Source organism: Catharus ustulatus, chromosome 7 (genome assembly GCF_009819885.2).
Source record: "Catharus ustulatus isolate bCatUst1 chromosome 7, bCatUst1.pri.v2, whole genome shotgun sequence".
Classification (NCBI taxonomy): Eukaryota; Metazoa; Chordata; class Aves; order Passeriformes; family Turdidae; genus Catharus; species Catharus ustulatus.
In genome coordinates, this window is record NC_046227.1 from 13,894,738 (window position 1) to 13,914,434 (window position 19,697).

The following is a 19,697-nucleotide window of genomic DNA, read 5'->3' on the forward strand; positions in this document are numbered from 1 at the left end:
TTTCTCTTTGAGGAAAATGTGAGTATTATTTAATGGTCCAAAGGAGCCAGCAGTATTGACAGCACTTCAAAGGATGTCTGATTAACCAGTGCAAGCTTTGGAATTCCATCCATTGATGCTTATGTTTCCAAATTCTAGTTACCTTTCACAGAAAGAGCCCCAATAGTCAGCTCCTTTATTGAAAGACAGGGAGATGCCAGTTTGGCCCTAATGCACTGAACTCCAGAACAGGGAAATCCATATCTAGAATTATATGGACTTTATCTAAAATGCATGTTACATGATATAGGCAAAGTAGGGAGTCAAAACTCATCTTGTACAGAATAAAGGTGCCTTGATCCATCCCTAGTAACAGACAGAAGCAGAACAGTCCCACCTCCCATTAAAGCTCACAGCGTGGTTTGTCTTGATTGCAGGGGTAAGAAACCAACTGAACATGAGCCTGGAACAGATTTCAGTTTCCTCCTGACTGACAGCAATCCCCTGAATCCATAGCCTTCCATATTCTGCAGCAAAAGTTCTATATGGGGAAGACAATGAGGAAGAAGGGAAAGATGCTTATAGTCCCAGGTTGGGTAGGGAACCTCAGCTTTATAAATAAAGATAAATACACATTATATAAATAAAGATAAATATGCATTATATAAATAAAGATAAATATGCATTAGTGGGCTCTTATCCTCACCCTGATGCATGTCTCGGACATCTCCTTCCCAGCAAAAAGACACTTCTTATTGCAGTACTTGGATAATCATAGCTGTTCAAGGCTTGAAGGGGCTTGTACATGCGTATATCCACTTTGATTCCTTCCCCACCAAAAAACAAAAGTTGCCTTAACACAATTAAGACAGGACACTGAGTCAGCTGTTCCCACTGCCTACTTTTACCTGCTAAATAAAAGAATTGTTCATTCAGTGTACTCCCACACTTAGGTGGTTTTTTTGTGCTATTAATAAAAGGAGAAGTTATGCATTCAATTACTTTTATTTGTTTCAGACTCATGTTAAATATATACAATGCTAATTATATACAAAAGTGTGCATGTTAAAAATTTTCAGGTTACAAACTTGTAAATCCTAGAAAAGTGCAAAATTTTAAAACATCTTCCATCATGCTGTACAGGAAAAAATCCATCATTAGCCAATATACACACTCTTAAAACATATTGATCAAAACAAAGTAAGACATACAGTATACTCTTAAAGCACCCAGAGGGAAAAAGATATTGCACAGAAGACAGACAGCAAGTTCATTACAGTGCCTGAAGGCTCATTTCTGAAAGTAGTTATTTCCAACACTCCTCAGACCTAACATATAACTCTTTAAAAAGGCATTTTTTGGCATTTAAAGATCCATTTGTAATCACATAATTGCACAATGTGTAAGAATTATCAGAAGATATGGTTAACTGTTGCTGTAAGGCCTTTGCTTCCACCCTCAATTAGCTTCAGTAAAAATTCATCAGGTAAACTGAGTAGCATCACAGCTTCCATCAAAACACTGACCAAAGGGAGGTCTCACATGCAGCATTTCTCTAATCTCATACAAAGTTGCTCCTGCAGAATCAGAATATGTATTGCAAGTTTTTCTTGAATTTTTTTTCCCCTCATGGCTTTCTTTAAGAAACAGCTCACAGCTGCATATGACTGAAGTAGTATTGTCAGCTGCAAGACTTAAGTTCATTTTAAAGCTATTTCAAGGCAAAAAATATGGCTCCCTTGAGAGGAAAATACTGACTAGATAGGAAGCTAAATAAACAAGCGGCCTCCAACTTCAGTTAGATCTACGATATATATGGCTGGATGTTTTATATTCCCATCTCAAAACACCTTAGCAGCTTTAAACCATAATCTATACTGACAATCATGCTTCTGGGACAGAAGATGTGTGATAAAATTGTGTCTGTGCTGAGTATAAGCACAGACCTAATGTCTGGAAATACCTGCCAAATTTCTCAAGTCCACTGGACAAAACTGAGAAGAACATACACTGAAGGAACTCTACAGAAAACAAGTGAAACATCTATTTTATTTGGGCCACTTAAGTAAATGGTAATTAAAAGAAAGACACACCAGTCTTCTTCCACAGATGCACAGCAAAAAGGTGAGTTAAAACTGAACAAAGGCTATCTTGGGCTAAACACTGCAAGCAGTTCCTCACATATGGGGTGTTCAAGACTGCAGTAAGGTAAATGGCACTCAACTGAAATGCAGAGCACGCTATGGTGCCACTCAGAGGCATTTTTACATTCAGGCATCTGATATCTGTAACACTGAAGAAGGGAACAACAGCATTTTACTAATTCTAAAGTATTTTTTTTTTAATGCAGTAGGTTTTTAGAAAACTTACTTCCTTCAAAAGTATGCGCTTACAAGGGCAATTTAGTAGTAATAAGATTGGCTCTTTGGAATGGAAGGAAAGATATCTTCCAAACACTTCAGTTGACTCTAACATTGGCATACAACGAGCCCACACGTATATGATACCATGGAAACTTATACTCCCCAAAAGGAGACTACCAACACGTGTCATGTTTGCAGCCAAAACCAGCTTCTAAGCCAGAAAGCATAAAAAACCTAGAAAGCACTGAAGCACATGCTTGAATTTCCATTCAAATAAATATAACCCTATGTAGTGCTTTCACATAAGTATTTATTAGATCAAGCCCTAGGCTCACATTAGGATATGCATTTGTATGTGCAGCTTCTTTTTTTGTAATTCTTTGAAAGGGAAAAAAACATTCACAGCACCTCTGCTCAGCATTTAACATGGTCAGCAAGTGCCTTTAGCAGTGGAAGACAGGAATGTTTCAGGTGAAATACAGAGCATGTGTCTACAGAAACTCTCAATATAGGAGCAAAAGGAGGTTGACATCTCAACACCTTCTAGCTCTAAAGCTTCCTACCATTCTATAATCTGTATATAGATACACATTTTCAACTAAATCCATGTACACAGTAAAAGCTCTGTGCAGCATTTGGTTCCTTTACTTATCTTTTCTAATGATTTTGTTAATCAAGATTGGGAAAGGTTTGCAAAGGAAACAGGGAGGAGGAAGACACAGTTTAGGAAAGTGAAGTATACAGCTCCCATTGACTAAAGCAGGGGTTACCTAATCTGTGCATTACAAAAATAAATTTATCATTCCTGCAGAACTATTTTTAAGAATTTCTCCAGTGCAGAAACTTAGTTCTTTTCACTCATTTAAAGGACAAAGAAATAAAATTTCCAAGGGGATCCCTGTAAGACAGTCAATTGACTTGGCCATTTAAAGCCTGTGAAGACTGATAAACCCAATTGTGATAATATGCATGATCTAAGGTATGCCAGAGGGGGAAAATCTTGTTTATATCAATGTTGCAGATTAGCAAAACAATTGTAATATGGATTACAATGTGGGTGAGTTCGTTGGTTTTTTTTGGAGGGGAAATTGTGGGGTGGGGGTTTTGTTTGTTTTGTTGGTTTAGGTTGGTTTTTTTTTCTTCTTTTTAATATCAAACAATCTATTTTCCTAAGAAAACCTAATTTCCACAATGTGTATTACCTATCCAGACAAATGTAGTTACTTTAGGACTGGGATTATTATTGTTGTGCTGGTAAGGTACATAGATGATAGAAGATGTGGTTTCTAGATGTCCTATAAGCAAGTAATGGGTAAGAATATCGGTACAGAAAAATCTGCCTTAGTCAGATGCTAACTCAAAAAACATTTCACTTTCTGTATGTTTGTATAGTTAAAACCCAGACTAGATGGGATTCTTCAGTATAGTTAAAAAGAACTAAAAATACTATCAAGAATTTTAAGTAAATTGATTTAGAGAAATTTAACAAACATTTTACTTGAAACAAAGGAGACATTTCTTCTAAATATCCTTTGGTATGTAAATTCAAAACTGCTATGAAGAAGTTAATACTGCTAACTACTTAATCTCATTTATATAAAGGTATGAAAAGTAGGTCAGATTTCAGTTCCTTTTAGATATATATTTACACTCCTACTTACTCATCTTCAAAGGTAAGCATATGTTAAATTTTGATAATATTATTACAGTTGTTCCAAAACTTAAACACATGAAGATATCACAAAGAAGATCTTGACAAATGTAGTGCTGTGAAACAAATGTCACTTAAGACTTGTTTGTTTGTTCTGAATTCCTCATTTGAATCCTCTCATCTCAAAACTTTACTTTTTACACTTAAACAAATCTTTGATCGAAACCAAAGGAGAATCTTATTTCACCAATACTACCTGAAAAACAAAATAGGATCCTAAGCTTTATTGACTTGAGGAAATCAAAGAATTAAGAAAGTCAGTTCACCAATTCACAGTGCACTGCATAATATGCTGTAATTCAACTGACCTAAGCAGCTAATCAGAAAAATTATTTTCCATTTTTAAACATTATTGTATACATTTTATGCAAATAAATTAAACCTAAAAGAAACAACATACCAGCTAATGCTCACACTTAGGACTCATCTGTTATTTAAAGCTGGTTTTAAATAGAGACAAAGTGCAGACCTTCAAAGTTATGGAGGTCCTTCCAGATGGCCTCTGGCAAGGATGCCAAGCATGTGATGGTCTACACCTCCCACTCCTGAAGACCAGACAGAAGATTCAAGGGCCATGGATGTTGCCATTCTGCCTGGGGCATAAAACAGCAGCTCAGAGCTCCCCTGCCCCTTCCTCATTCTTCTGCTGCTGCTTTGTACTAAGCACAGACTAGCCTTGAGTTTGAGAGTCCAAGAACTGTCCACATATAAACCTGTCCCAGGTATTTGTGATGATCACCCAGTGCTTATGATGTACTGAAACTATGGTATTCAAATGTCAAAAGGTCTTCATCATAAACTATTGCAATTATTGCAACATAGTTTACTTAAACTGACACACTACATTCAGAACTCTTTAATAATGAACTACTAAAAACATTAATTCAACTGTTGTGTAAACGTACCTAACCCACAATAGGATGCTTTCAAATGCATATGCAAACCCCTCTGTGCAAGTGACAAGTAGAAACTGTGCTCCCACCAAACACTACTTAAGACCCATCTTCCTTTTCCCACTTGATTCTCATAGTCTAAGCATAATTTCCTGCCCCCTTCCCCTCCAAATAAACACTTGGCCTTGTCTATGCATTTAAACATTTATGCATACATAAAACCCATCAATTCAATGCCCCAACTGAGTTTTTTAAATCTCCCATAACACAGAAAGATCTCACATTCTCAGCTGAAAGACAAAGAGCTCCTCTGAAATCCCTTCTTCATGAAATCATAATGGACAAACATACTTCACATTCTCATGAACAAATTTAATACTTCCACAGTATCTTAGTACTCTTATTGGATAGGTAATTGATGAAAAATAGTATTTTTCACTTCTCTATAGCTTATTTGAAAATACAAGATGTGGTTTAACTTAAGTTTGCTTTTTTTTACATACATGGAGTATGAAAAAACCCACACCACTCTACTTCTGAAAGTTTAATCCTCTCTTGGCAAGTGACTCAGGAAAATAATTCTTAGTTTCTCCTAACTTTCCAGACAATCCAGTCTGTCACAGTGATTAGGCAGAATATTGCAGCTATACATAGACCCACTTGTTCACTAATCTGATTTATTATTTCATTTACAAAAGTTAAGAAAATGCAAACAACTTCCTTTACCAAGTACACCAATCAGCCATCAAGAAGGATTTTTTTTCCAGTAAAGAAAGTGGAGGAGAAATCAGTTTGAATGAGACTAACATAACTTGTAAAGATTATCCTTTAGCAGGGTAAGGAGGTATTATTATTATTTCTATAAAGCTAATAAATATTGTGCTTAAAGCTAATGAAATAAGATTATACATTATGTTCCTCAGGTAGTTCAACAACTCCCCAGCTACAGGGAATATCTGATAACATTTATGAGAGATACAACACAAATTAATTTTAATAAATAAATAAAAAAATAACAAGAAAAGCAATGATAGAGGGAAGAAAGGGGGACCCAAAAGGGAACATAGTAGCTAACAATCACTTACACCTGCTTTGTATCTGTGCTCCCCTCACCCCATGGGATTTTCTTCTTTTAATACATACATGAATATACATATATACACACATATATACACATACACACACACCTTTGCACGCTCATCTGGAAATTCATATTTTTCCCTCAGCATCCAGCTTTTCTAAGAGTATAGAGTTTATAATTTCAATTAGTAACATTAGAAAAATATCAGATTGATAGGAAAATGCACATCCTTCTATCATCGTGTATTGCTAAATTTAAAAAAAAAAAAAATCAGTGATGGTTTCTCCAAAAGATAGTAAGCAATTTGATACAGCATACATAAGGATCTGATTATTTTCTTTTACCAGCTCTTAAATACACTTTGAAAATTGATCTATTGTCTGCTTTTCCCTGCTTATTTTTACAGAAAAAAGAGATATGGCTAACAACTGGTTTGGTGAACACCAAGCCAAGAAACAAACAGGTGCTATTTTTAATTGAATTGTGCTGCAACGTTATATAATGATTCTGCAGTGGAAATTTATCTTTTGTTTGCAGGAGTTGCCTTACTAATGAAGCAGATTGATATTTGACCAACACAGATAATCAGTCTTCCTGATATTTCTGCAAGTTATTAAATATATAATGGGATTTCTTAGTATATGTCTTAAGTCTACTTAATAATATACATAATTTTCAGCAGCAATAATTCCTACCTCCTTCAGCTCCTTCACCACCTCCAACTCCTTTGAAGTTATTCATGTCTGTACTTAAAACAATTTCTGATAAAGTAGTGCAACAGAGATGTTCCTTGCAGAACAGCCTAAAATTGGAACTACACAAAAGAAGAGAGCAATAGCCATTTACATGAACAAACTGCAATAAAGTTCATCAGGCTCACAAACATATTGAGGAGGTTGTAACCATCATCTATCCAATTCTGAATCCAACCATTCCAACTACCAGAGTTTCAATTTACTGGGGAATAACAGTGAGCAAAGTCAAATACCTTGTTTGTTGTCAAGGAGCATCTGGCCCTACTCAGCTTTAAATCAGATCTTATTACTTATCTTAAATTCAATTAGCAATCTGGGGGTTTGGAGACTTGTGGGGGGATTGTTTGGGGTTTTGTAGCCCTCCCAAAACACAGTTTTAGCAGCTGTTGAGAGAGGGACTTTGCTGTGAACAAGTGAACACAGTTAAGGACAAATATGCAAGCTAGCTAACTTGCAGGAGTACATATGCTTATTACTATAACTCTACCATAGGTTCTTCATCAACAGACTTAAGAATCAAAGCCTTAACTATATATTTATACATTTAAAGTGACCAAAAGATTAAATATTTTTCTGGAATCCATGAGAGAAGGTAGAAGCAGCAATCACTTGGAATCTTGAGTGTTATATTCAGTCTCTCCTGATGAAATCTGGCTGAGCCGTTTGCTTGATCCCCACAGCTTTCGGGAAAGCTGACCTGAGCGCATCTGTTTGAAAGTAATTCAGAGAAACAAAAGGAGGGGGAAGGGATAAGGTGGATAAATTAAAAAGGAATTCAGACACTGAATCTGGTGAAATGCAGACACAACAATGTACTGCATAAACGAAATATATCAACAAAAATTATTTGAAAATAAACTAAAAATTACACTTAGGGATGATTCTTGGGACTGACAAAAAACAAGACACAAAACACTAGCCACAGTCTTCTCTGATTTTGAACAGTTAAAGGGATATTACCCACTAATGTGCATTTATATGCTTAACCTACTTCAAACAGCTTATAAAGAGTGTTTAGATTGCTATTTTGGTAGGAAGGAAAAAGAAGAGGTGAATGCCAAGCAAAAATGAACTAAATGAGAAGAAAGGAAATTTTATTTTAGAGATTTCAAACAGAAACTGCTAGAAGTGGGAAAAAAACAGCCAAGATGCAGGACAGTGATAGCAGAATAAAGGAAAAAGAGAAAGGTTATCTCCTGGTGTCAAATTTATACAGTCTTCCAAAGAACCTGGGTGAGGTGTTCAGAGGAATGTTTAAAGCAGAAATAATTCATAGTGAGCATTCCATAGGATAAGATGGATAACACAAGCAACCAGAGGCCATATTAAATCCAGCATCTGGCAGGTATGCAATCTGACAACAGTTTGTAGGAAACTCTTAATTACCTAAGCACAAGGTTGATGATTGGCCAGTAGTGATCAGCCTGGCAGCTGATCAAGTTCTGAAATTCCTTGCAGTTCAAGAAATAAGAACCATACCTTTACAAGTTTGAGAACAGCTCCTCACAGTTACTACTACAAATGTAACCTGCTTCAGAGCTGTATCAGCACAGCAGCAGTGTTCTAGAAAAGGCACAGCACTGAACAGATTAACACTAACAAGTGATAATTGCCCAGACTTCTGCAACATCCAAAACAGCTAAGTAATTGTTAAAAATACAACAGCGTTTCTTATACTCCATATTTGATACTGTCAGTGCAGAAACACTAAAGGCCAATCCTAATACCAAGCAGCGTTTCACTTTTTGCACATTAAAGCAAGTCCGTGCTAAGGATCCAATCCTGCCCTAAGGATCAATATCACCACTGAAAGCTGGAACTACAACAATTCTGTACACGGATAAAGTTCCAGGAATTAACACATTCCTTCCAAACTAAAACTGTCATTCAACAAATGAACACCCCACATACACACACTCTTCAAATATATTGATAGATGCCATTATAGAAAACTAGAAAATCTGAGACATAATGTTGTTCCTTATATGTTTGTGTTTTTTAAAAAAAAAAAATCTATTTACACGGATATTAAGCTTGCATATCATCTGAACTGTAAACAGAAAATCCTGGAAAAAAGTAATTGGAAAGCCTCTATAAGCATAAAAGGAATCCAGTCTTTGAAACAACACTTTCTGCATAGTTAGAAAAATAGATGTGATTATATAATGAAAATAAGAAAACAAAAAGCCTTCAGTCTAATGATACACACAAATTTCAGCCTACAAAAGATCTTTTCTATGGAATAGGAAGCTTAGAAATGACAGTGACTTTAAAATGGCTGTTACAACCATATGTTTAACCACATAATAATCAGCTCTTTTTCAATTCTACAATAGAAAACTGGAAGTCAGTGGAAACCTCCCTTCCACATCCAGTGCAAGCAAAATCAGACTACCATTGTGTGAAGCCTTTTTCCAATATTAAGCTATGTATCTCCTAGCAAAAGCATTTTAAAATACTGACAAATAAAGTTGCTCTGTTTTCACATTTAAAATATAAAATTGAATTAATACACACTTTTCTGGCATGTACTAAAGATCATGCAAAAGTGATAATCACATTTTCAAATAAATACATAGCAGCACAACAGAGATTGAGTTATAAAGATAATAAGCAGTTTTAAGTTAACTCAAGTACTTTGAAAGTCATGACAAGAAGGAATTAAAGCAAAAACTACATTTTGCACAAGAAAAATTGGGCACATCTATTTGAGAGATGGATGCTCTGTAATTGATATTGCATATGCAGAACCAACAAGTTTATATTCACCATATGGAGCACAGGCATACTGGGAACCTACAGAAGTGATTCCCTGAGCATTGCCATTAGAGACTCTCAACAGAAGGAAGTAATACCTTTTTCCCCAAGTCAGTCAGTGCGCATATTAAAAGATATCTGATAGAAACCATTAAAAAAATAAAGAAAGTAGCTTGCTCTCTTTCATTTCCAATTTTCTTCTGGAAAATTATTTCATCAAGAAGAGGCTGACAACACTATCCCATTCAGAAAAAGTTAGCTATTATGACTTTACTTATTCAGATGTCAGTGATAGTCTGGAAGTTAGTCCAGCTGAGCTTCCCATCTGCGATCCCTATATACTCAGATTCTTAATCAGAACTTTCAGCAGAGCAGTCTCAAAAGTTACTTGTTTCCCACTGAAAACTGAAACTTGCTCTTAAATTTACCCTGCCATAGAGGCGACCTCTTGCTCAACTGGAAAGCAGAAATAAGTGAACTTCCCACTGTTCGGTAGAAAAAGTTCTTGATGGTGGGTTTTACCTCTGCTGGCTTGCCAACACCAACGATAATCAACTTGCCGTCCTCCAAGCCAACAAGGATGTGGCTGTACTCTTTGGTGACAGAAATGCAATGGATTGGCAGTCTCATGGCTAAGGGAGAGATGCTCAGACTCAGGCTGAAAGGAACAAAAGTCACAGAGAGAAAGCACATCAAGTACTTGCTTGCACATACTGCAAAGAATCACATGCAGGTGAAATTACTGTCTACAGAATGCACTATAAGACAGTTTCTCAAGGGTATATTTTGCAGTTTCAATTTCCTAATTGTATTCTAAAAATCTAATTGTATCCCAAAATAGAGCTTCAATAACAAGACCAGATGTGGATAAGTTAAATTAGCAAGCTAAGACATTTTCACTGAAGAACAGTGACATTAGTGCCATAGCTGCCTAAGTGACAAATATCCCTGCCATTCTGAGGAGCAGGGGAGATCTACAGAGCTAAGCAGTAAGTGGAGCTTAAAACTCAGCGCAGAACTACATGAGGCTTGATCCTGCAGTTACTGAGCTTCCTGTGACAAATCAGGGGACCAGCACAGTTTGCAAACTGACAGCTCCTCCTGTCAGTTCTAGGTGTTTAATTGGGATAAATGTCTGGGAAGAATGATCTGTTACAACCTGTCATTTTATTTTTTTCCATGTCTTAGTTGCACCAAACACATTTTTTCTTCGGCGGTGGGGGGAACACAGAAAAAGCAACAGATCCCACGTATAGCACTAAGTAAAGTTTATTGCATTTCTCTATAAGCCTCCGTATTTGTATCTCAGTAAAAATGGCAGTACATTACCTGTAGAGATCCCGTATGGAAAGAAATCCCTGCAAGCTGCCCATCACGATATATTCACCAGTTACACACAGATCAGACACTTCCTCCTTCAGAGTCTCAGAACCCAGGTATTTCCCATTGACAGAATAGAGATGTAATGCATTCTTATCCTGAAGAGATCAAAGATAAATATGTCACAGATGACTGATAGGATAAAGAGTGTTGCACTTGTATCTTTTGCTCATTAAAAGGTACTAATATGGCAACAGCCCACAGATGATAACACTGACAACAGTCTCCCTGTTGAATGATGCAAGAGTAGTGAGCCTATACTCAATGTGTAAGGAAGTTTTTGAAGCTACCTCTTGATGTAATGTTGTAGTCCATTTAATCAATTCTAAATTTCCTGGAAGCATTCATGGATTTAATTGACAGGTCCCTATTTTATAAGAACTTTTCTTAAGAAAGGAGAAAGCAAGGCTGCACTCATCTTCAGCCTTGCTACCACCTTCCTTCCCTTGTCCTCCCAAATCCAAAAGCAGAAGGAAACAAGTGTATTTCCACAGAGCTGGATCCAGAAGCATTTTCTAGACAAGCTGGATTCTTCTTGCTGGATTACAGACACACTAACAAAACCATCCTAAGTTCTTCCAACCTGGCATTGCCTTGAATCTCTTCTCTCCCCATCTTCCTAATGTAGTTAGTATGCCTATATCAAAGAGATTTGTTTTCCAAGAAATCTCCCATGTTTAAAGAAATCACAACAGCTCTACAGTTATTAAAGCAGCTACACAGCTCAACAGACACAACCTTATAGCTGTATCTCCAATCCCAAACTAAGAAACTGGGTAGACACTGATAATCTTGCACCCAGAACTGACTGCTCCTCTTATAAGCCTCTGCTTTTGTGCACAGTGGAATTTGTTTCCCTAATTTTCCAGTCCAAAGTGGCTCTCCCAGGAAGACTCATTAGCGTATGCTCAAGCATCTTTCTTGCAGGTGTTTGGAGATTTTCATGGAACTCACCAGAGCACAATATGCCTGTCACTTACCCTTTAACAAAATTTCACTCAAATTGACTTGCAAAATCTAAAAAAATACAGAAACTGACACTGCATGCTCAAAAAGCCTCAATACTACAGGAAATGAGATAAAGTTAGATACACTTATGATTAAAATCTTCAGTGACAGAAACAAAAGTTTTCTACAAACTCAAGTACCTTGAGAGTAGTCTTTCCTTCCACGCTGGTGTGGACAACTATATGGCCTTCCCAGGACACAGCCAGATTGGGAACAGTGAGCAGGAGAGAGCTCTCACAAGGCGGCCGCAGAGTCCTCACGTACTGACCCTTCCGAATAGTGCGGACAATAACGGTGCCATCCTGCAGCAAGCACATGGAGGGGAGTTGATATTCAGCAGGAGACGTATCACAACACTCACTACTTACATACAGAGGATACAGGGCTTTGAAAGCACTTAAATCCTTAATGGGAGATAAGGACTCCTGAGCATTAGGAACCCTGCACAAAGAAGCCTTCCCCTCAAGACCATGTCCTGTAGGCTTATGAAAAAAGCAAATGCAAGTAGGGCAAGAGCAAGGACAGGCAGCACATCAACAATTTCAAAGGTCACACTTATGAGTAGGCATTATGTGGAGTACAAAGTCAGAGTTCAGCAGCCTGCCTGTGCAGTACAGTAAGGCAGACCATGAGCAAGTGGCACAGCATCTTCAGGGTTAACACAGCAGGGAAGAAACAATCAGAACACTGTTGCTATGAGAGCCTTAAAATCTCCAAAAAAGTCCACACATATTAAAGCTCATCTGTGCAGAATTACCCCACATAGTAGGTAAGGCCTATGCTCTGCACAGCAGCTTGAGACAGTCTGATTTAAGCAGGCAGCAAAGGGGATGGCACATATCTTCATGACAAGCAAGGCTTTACAAAAAGATTGACTTTTTTTGTATTATTCTTAATCAACTTCAAACACCTTACATGATTTGGTTGAGAAAAGGCAAAAAAAGGTAAAAGTAGAAAGGTGCTTACCCTGGATCCTGACACTGCCATATCCAGTTCAGTGCTGATGCCAACACTCGAAACTTCATCAGTGTGCCCATAAAGGATCTGTAATGGCTTAGGTGCCAGGCCCACAGGCACTCCTCCCTGAGAGTAACAAAAAGTGCAATGACACATTCTCTTGCAGCTGAAGGACAAATAAAAAATGAACTTCTGGTATCTTCAGTACCAGTTGTGTGAGGTGTGTATTTGATAGAGGCCAAAGCCCACTCCAGTAGCAATGTATTGTCCTCTAGGTCAGCTTATATCACTTACAGAAATCCCAAGAACGAATGTAGTTACTTTGTGGGTGTAAGAGACAAAGTTACTTAGCTGACTCCTTCCTATCTCTGTACGTGTCCAGGAGTGCAAGAACAGCAGTGAGCTGCCCTAACAGGAGTTGTTCACATACCCCATCCACACACTCGTTCTTTATCTGTATCTGGGCTTGTCCAGTTCTTAGAGTTTACCCCAGAATCAAGCACTATCTTCACAATCAAACTTCAAGAAGCTGAAATTTACTTTTATTTTACTTAAAATAACAGCAACTCTTTTAATTTTCCAAGAAAAAGGCAAATAGTACTTCTCAGTGACTACCAGCAGTACAATATGGAAAGGAAATCCTGCAATTATGCTCATTAAAAATAGCAATGTTCATACATAACTGCAGGGTATCACAGCTTTTGTCCCAGTGAGTGTACTGCCAGCACATACAGACTTTCTCTCAAACCAGTTCTAAGGAAAGAACTGTGCTTAGAGAGAAGGTACAGTAAATAGTTCTACAGAAAACTATTTTCATTTCTGTGATAAAAATTTGTTTGCCAATCAGGCCTGAAAGCCTGAAGCATACAGGAATACAGAAGAAGTGACAAAATAGAGAAGATATAATTGCAGAGAAGACAAACAGACTGGAAATGCCAGTATGCAGTCCATTGCTGCCACTTCGTAATGACCGAGCTAAAACTCTCACAAGAACCATTTACTATGCATAAACCAGCACTTATATATCTATTAATAAAAAATACATTAAAAATCTTAAGAAAAAGCACTTCTAAACAAATATCATTTCCAGAGGATGAGTTCACTCACAAAGAAAAGATAAACAAACTAAAAAATCTGCAACATTTATCCCCACTTGAGACAAAAAGCTACCTGTATGAGCACTAAGGTCTTACTTTTTTGACCATGCACTGTTACTACAAAGTACTTCTTGACAGAATTATAAATACTCCCACCATTTCCATAAAAGCACATACAGTCATGCATCACTCTACTGCTTTAATGTTCTGACTTCAGTTCCACAATAAGAACAAGGTGACTTGATGAACTCCATTGTCCAAAACATGACAGCTTCCCCTAGCAATTAATCCTGCTCGTGTAGCAATCAGAAATCCTGCAGCAATCAGAAATCAGCATTTAAATGCATAATGATGGAAACAGCCTCACATTTTAAGTGCAAGAACACATGTGGATCACACAACTACTTTTACTGTGTGAAAGCATGAGACCAGTACCAAAGAACTCTCAAATGCCAGTGCAAATGTAGGTAATAGCCAGGGCTGTCTTTTCTGTTCTCATCAATATCTCCCACAGAGAAAAGGCAGTGCTAAAATGCAACTACTAGGAGTGAACAACTACCTAGAAATGTAATTATTTTTTGCCTGCCCTGAAAATAATCTATGAAATCTTTAAGAGAGCCTCTAAAATACTGCATTTCAGCTACATAATAACATGTACAGTATTTCAGAGAAAACAATTAAAGTAAAATTACTAAGCTAATTGATTTTAGTGCACTATCCTCCCTACAAGCCTGGAAAAAAATCAATAAAACGTAATAGCAAAATTGAGAAAAATATTACATCCAGAAACTGCTTCTGAGTATGCCTAAACCCACCTGCTGAACTATTTGCCATATCATACAGGTAGTATCTCTGGAGCCTGAAATTAAATGAATTCCACAGTGGTCTATTGCCAAGCAGGTCACAATATCTAGATAAAGAAAAGAAGACAAAGTCATCACATGAGTAATTAAGATTAATTTCCCACAGACTGACAGTGTGGATACAATTTGTATCCTGATTTGCAATTACCATGAAATACTCCACTGATAAAGGCTGGTGACACAACTAAACAATGTAATAATCATACAGCCAAGTGCACCCACTTGACACATTCAACTTTGCTATCTAAAAATAGCAGGCAAGCTTTATTTGGAAACTGCATCAAAGCATTACTCCAGTGACTGAAAAGCCATGCTCAAGTTTATTTCTGTATAATCACAGTTCAAGCATTCTGCTGTTCTTATGCTGCCATTCCTTTACAACTGCTACACTTGTGTGCCCACGTGGTGTGGCTATACTCTGAGAACACCAAAAAACATACATAAACCCTTTCCATTTCCCAACACAGAGTGACTGACCCATGTGCCTGATGTGCTGTCCCATCAGTTTGCCTTTCGTAAGGGATGTCACTCGGATGCTGTTGTCCCAGTGTCCGCCACTGAAGAGCAGCTTTGCGTCATGGGACACTGCAAACAGCTTGGAGGTGATCTCCAGCCCTGGGGCAAAAGGACCACTCATGCTGCGCTGTGTTCTGTAGGCAAACAATGAGCAGTTAACAGTGACCTTGGTTCAAATCCAGGATCTTTGCACTTCCCATGTCTTCAAAAATCAGTAACGAATTCCATCTATAGAAGAGGCTACATCCATGGCAAAACTCTCACTGTCACCAGTGAATGGAAGCAAGATTTCACCTTAGATTTTTTTCAGCCTTTTACACAATTGGGTAACTCATTTTCCTATTAAGTATTGTAACATTAAAGACAAAAAGGGAATATTCTAAAAAAAAAAAAGCCAAACTCACCACATATAGCTAATATATTACTATAGCATACGAATATATGAAGACTCTCAGATTCCAAGATGAGTTTTTATGATTGATAATTAGAAAAAAATTAGAAGTAGCTCTAAGAATGAAGCCTGAAATACCACTTACATAACTCTACTAGAATGCTATTACAGATTAGAGGTAATATTACTGAACATCAGCAGATGCATTCATAGGTGAAAACTCAGGCAGTGAATACAGTACAACTCATTGATTTTTGAACAATTACTGTATTTGATTATTTTAGATGCATTCATCTGTACCCCACCTCAAAATTTGCTTACTTGGGATTTGTCACTGTTGTATCTTTGATGAATGTAAAATAGTTGGAAATATTTTTGTCATAAGGCAGCCAACCATGAGTTCCAATAACGCAGTTCAGACTTGTTGTTACCTAGAAAAGTTCGATAAAAAATTTGATCAAACCCAGATGTTTATTTTCTGTTTGCCTTGATGCTAATGGAGCTTGCATAAAGTCCAGCAGAGGCTTTCCTTTGGAGTACAAAGGAAAAAGCACATGCACCTCTCCCCAAACAAACAAAATCCCACTCATCTGAGCTAATCCATGTGTGGTACATAGAACCACGTTGGAAAGTCTATGTTCCACATAGGTCAGAGAAGTTGGAGTAGGAAGGATGGGAGGAGGGAAAAAAAAAACCTAAAAATCCCAGCCAATCAACCCCTCTCAAACATTCAATTACAAGTCAGTCATTTAGTTTAAGCTGCTGCTTCTTCTCTTCTCTGAATACTAATTGTTAATAATAAACATATTAACATAGGAAGTTTAACAAACATTGTACCACAGTTTCATTCCTGACAAAGGAATCTAAACATTCAAGGTTATTTTCTTTAGATATTTATGAAAAACCAGGGAGAATTTTAGATGTGTCCAAATAACCTATGAACGTACCAGAATAATTTTGACATACAAAATAGGAATATTGGAATATTCTTTCCTGCAAAACAGAGGGCCAGTGTCTAGGCCATATATACAGATGCAAATACAAAACCACTGTTCTCCTCTCATTAATTGGTATCTGCCACAGTACAAGAATGTGTGTTAGTGCAAGAATTAGTTTTAGGAACAGCACAGGCCTTTGGAGTGTGCATGCACCAGATATGGTATAGTTTAATATGTGGGTTGGAAAGCAATGACAAACAATGACACCATTAATAACTCAATGCTGTAATTTTCAATCTGGGCTGCATTGCATTAGCAAATTGGTTGCTGCAGGGAAGTTGATCAAATGGCAAGTTACAATACGCCTCACTATAATTTACTGTCATGTCTCATCAGCTCTTGAATGCCATTCAACAGATCAGCCTGGCTTTTCCTTGGAAGATAAATATTTAACTTATAACTGACATTCATTATAGGTTAAAGGAACACATCTGAAGAGGAACAGTTAAGAAATGTTTCTCTACAAGCTGCATGAAAAAAATACACCCATTTGACTATCTGCAGTTTAAGAACAGTATTGACACACGCAACTCACCAAGATCTCTGGGCTTCCCTGAGAAATAAAGGAACGTGACTGATTCTTGGGGACAACAGCTTTGACAATGGGCACACCATCACTAATTCCCTAAGAGAAAGAACATGGGTTTGATCTGATTATATCCAAAAGTTAAAGGATAAATCTACAACCTGTAAAGAATAAGATCCAAAGCCTCTGAAATCAGTGTCAGATTGGTAGAACACCCTAAGGCATTGGTACACACCCATTCAGTTCGTGCAGGTAAGCTTCATCACAAACACTGCAAATGAAACCCTGACCCCAATCAGGGAGTTGAACTACCAAGTATAGGGAGTGCTCACACACCACCAGTGAGGTTTGCAGCTTTCTTGGTGTGGTGACTAATCTAATAGTCAAACAACACCCACACAAGCAGCCAGCAGATTATGGGATTCAATCTCTATAAAGCCAACTAAAAAGAGAGAGCTCATTTAATGCACACTGCATTGTAAAATATTTTCTCTAAAAAGGAAGCAAGTTCATTTTCATCTAGGTCATTACCTTTTGTTTCAAGTACATCAGAAGTTTCAGATTAGACTTTAAACAATTTCAAATAATACATCTACCTCTATGAAGAATGACTTCAGCTCAGTGAGGTGTTGGAAGATATTCAGAGTAGAGGTATCGCTTTTAGTTAGTCTTTGCACTACCTCTTCTGCTGACAGCCTTTGTGGATGGGGTTCCTAGGAGGCAATATTTGAAGGAGTAACAAATTAGACTAGTTTATCAATTTGTTCAATGCACATGAGATAGTCAAAATCTTAATGGGAAAACAGTCTTAAATACATAATATCACTTTTTTGAAGTAAATTTATTTTGAAAATTGATTCTTTGGTAATTCTTTGGTGGCAAAGATTCAATGCTGCTAAAATTAGAAACCATTACCTTAGGAACTACTGGTTTTTCAGAAGTCCTTGTAACTCAATTGTATTTAACCACAAAGGTCTGGTTAAGAGGGAGTAAAAGAGCAGTACCTTTAACAGTTGACAGGGAGTTTGCCCAAAATTGTTTATCATCCCTTCTAAAGCTTTCCTTTCTTTCTCATCTGTTAAAGCATCCAAATCCACAGCCCCTGGATCACAACCAGAACAATGAAGAGAGTAGGGAAAAAAAGAACACAATCCAAACAACTCATTAAAGAATCAATACGGTCAACTAACATTCCAAAACTTAATTTACTTGCAGCATTATGACCCTTTACCCCCAGAAAAGCCCCTAGACAATGCCTCCATTTAAAATACTGAAAACTCCACTCTGCATGTGGAATTGTAAGTGTATGCGTCAGGGCAAGAATTGCAAGCCTTTGTCTTATCAAATTAATTTAATATACTTCATTGCAAGCAACAAGTAGCAAACAAAAAACATCCAAAAGTCAGCTTTGAAACTAACAGAAAATTCTGTCTCTAATATTATTTGGTTTTAAGCATTTTGCCCAAACTCTAAACGAAAAGTAACCTCTTCCCACAAATGCTTTTAAGCAAGCAAGTGACAAGACACAGCAACTTTTAGGGAAAAAAAGACAAGAAACAGTAACAGCCCTCCTTTAAATAAAACTATACTTTTTTTTGATGATACATTACAAGGTTTGCTGCCATATTTCATCTATGAATCTGCTGCCTTACCATATGCTACTGAATGGCATGCTCACAAATCAAGCGTCTTCTGTCTAATAATGAAAACTCACAAGCCTGATGACAATGACAAGAGAACATACTGCTTTGTACCTTCATAAGTACAATAATAGAACACATTAAGCGCCTCCACTGCAGCTGGTCCCCTCTGCTTGTAGCCAAAAATCAAATCTATCCATTCATGAAGATGAGCAGAAACATACTCAGATTCCTAGAAGGAAAAAATGCTCTTGTAAGAGTAAGAGAAATACCGCTCTCATCTTGAAATTTTTACTGTTTTCTGGGGAAAAGATTCAATTCCTAAATTAAGAGTATCCATAAATGAGGTATTTAGCAACATATAAAGGCAGAAGCAAGGATAAGAATAAGAACAAGGATAAGAATATCCTTGTGTGTTATCGGCAGTAACTGCCAGGTAAAAGGGAAAATCAATACAGTGACACAAGAGATGTGCACTATTGAAACACACCTGTGCAAGGGAAGGTAACGTGCAGCTCCCAAACACCAGACAGAATCATCTTTAAATAGCAGGGGAAGCCTATTCACCTACTCTGCATTTTATCTCCAGGTACAGCAAATGCCCAAATCATTAGTGCCCAAAATGCTCAAGAGATTTAATGCTCTTTTCAGTATTTTATCTACATGCACAGAGCTTTTAACTGTAAGTTCTAGTGGTATTTGTATTGTCAAATGCAACCACAACTCGAGTTTGAATGCTATCCCACTTGTTTTACATTTAAGCCACAATAACCACTTGCAGG

At 37.2% G+C, this 19,697-nt stretch overlaps 2 protein-coding genes across 2 annotated transcripts in view; one reads left to right on the top strand and one right to left on the bottom strand.

Moving 5' to 3' along the window:
* The window catches only part of LOC116998747 (alpha-aspartyl dipeptidase-like), a 6,916-nt gene extending 5,936 nt beyond the window's left edge, over positions 1-980 (top strand). Inside the window, exon 8 of the mRNA XM_033064805.2 lies at positions 417-980. Within this exon, the coding sequence (XP_032920696.1) occupies positions 417-495 (79 nt within the window). The 3' untranslated portion in view covers positions 496-980. The remainder of the gene's footprint in view (positions 1-416) is intronic.
* Positions 969-19,697, bottom strand: part of NBEAL1 (neurobeachin like 1) — an 80,501-nt gene continuing 61,772 nt past the window's right edge. The window contains 12 exon segments of the mRNA XM_033064802.1: positions 969-7,489; positions 10,062-10,197; positions 10,869-11,017; positions 12,068-12,229; positions 12,894-13,010; positions 14,797-14,891; positions 15,322-15,494; positions 16,073-16,182; positions 17,285-17,374; positions 17,872-17,988; positions 18,280-18,377; positions 19,030-19,147. Coding sequence (XP_032920693.1) covers positions 7,388-7,489; positions 10,062-10,197; positions 10,869-11,017; positions 12,068-12,229; positions 12,894-13,010; positions 14,797-14,891; positions 15,322-15,494; positions 16,073-16,182; positions 17,285-17,374; positions 17,872-17,988; positions 18,280-18,377; positions 19,030-19,147 — 1,467 coding nt within the window. The 3' untranslated portion in view covers positions 969-7,387.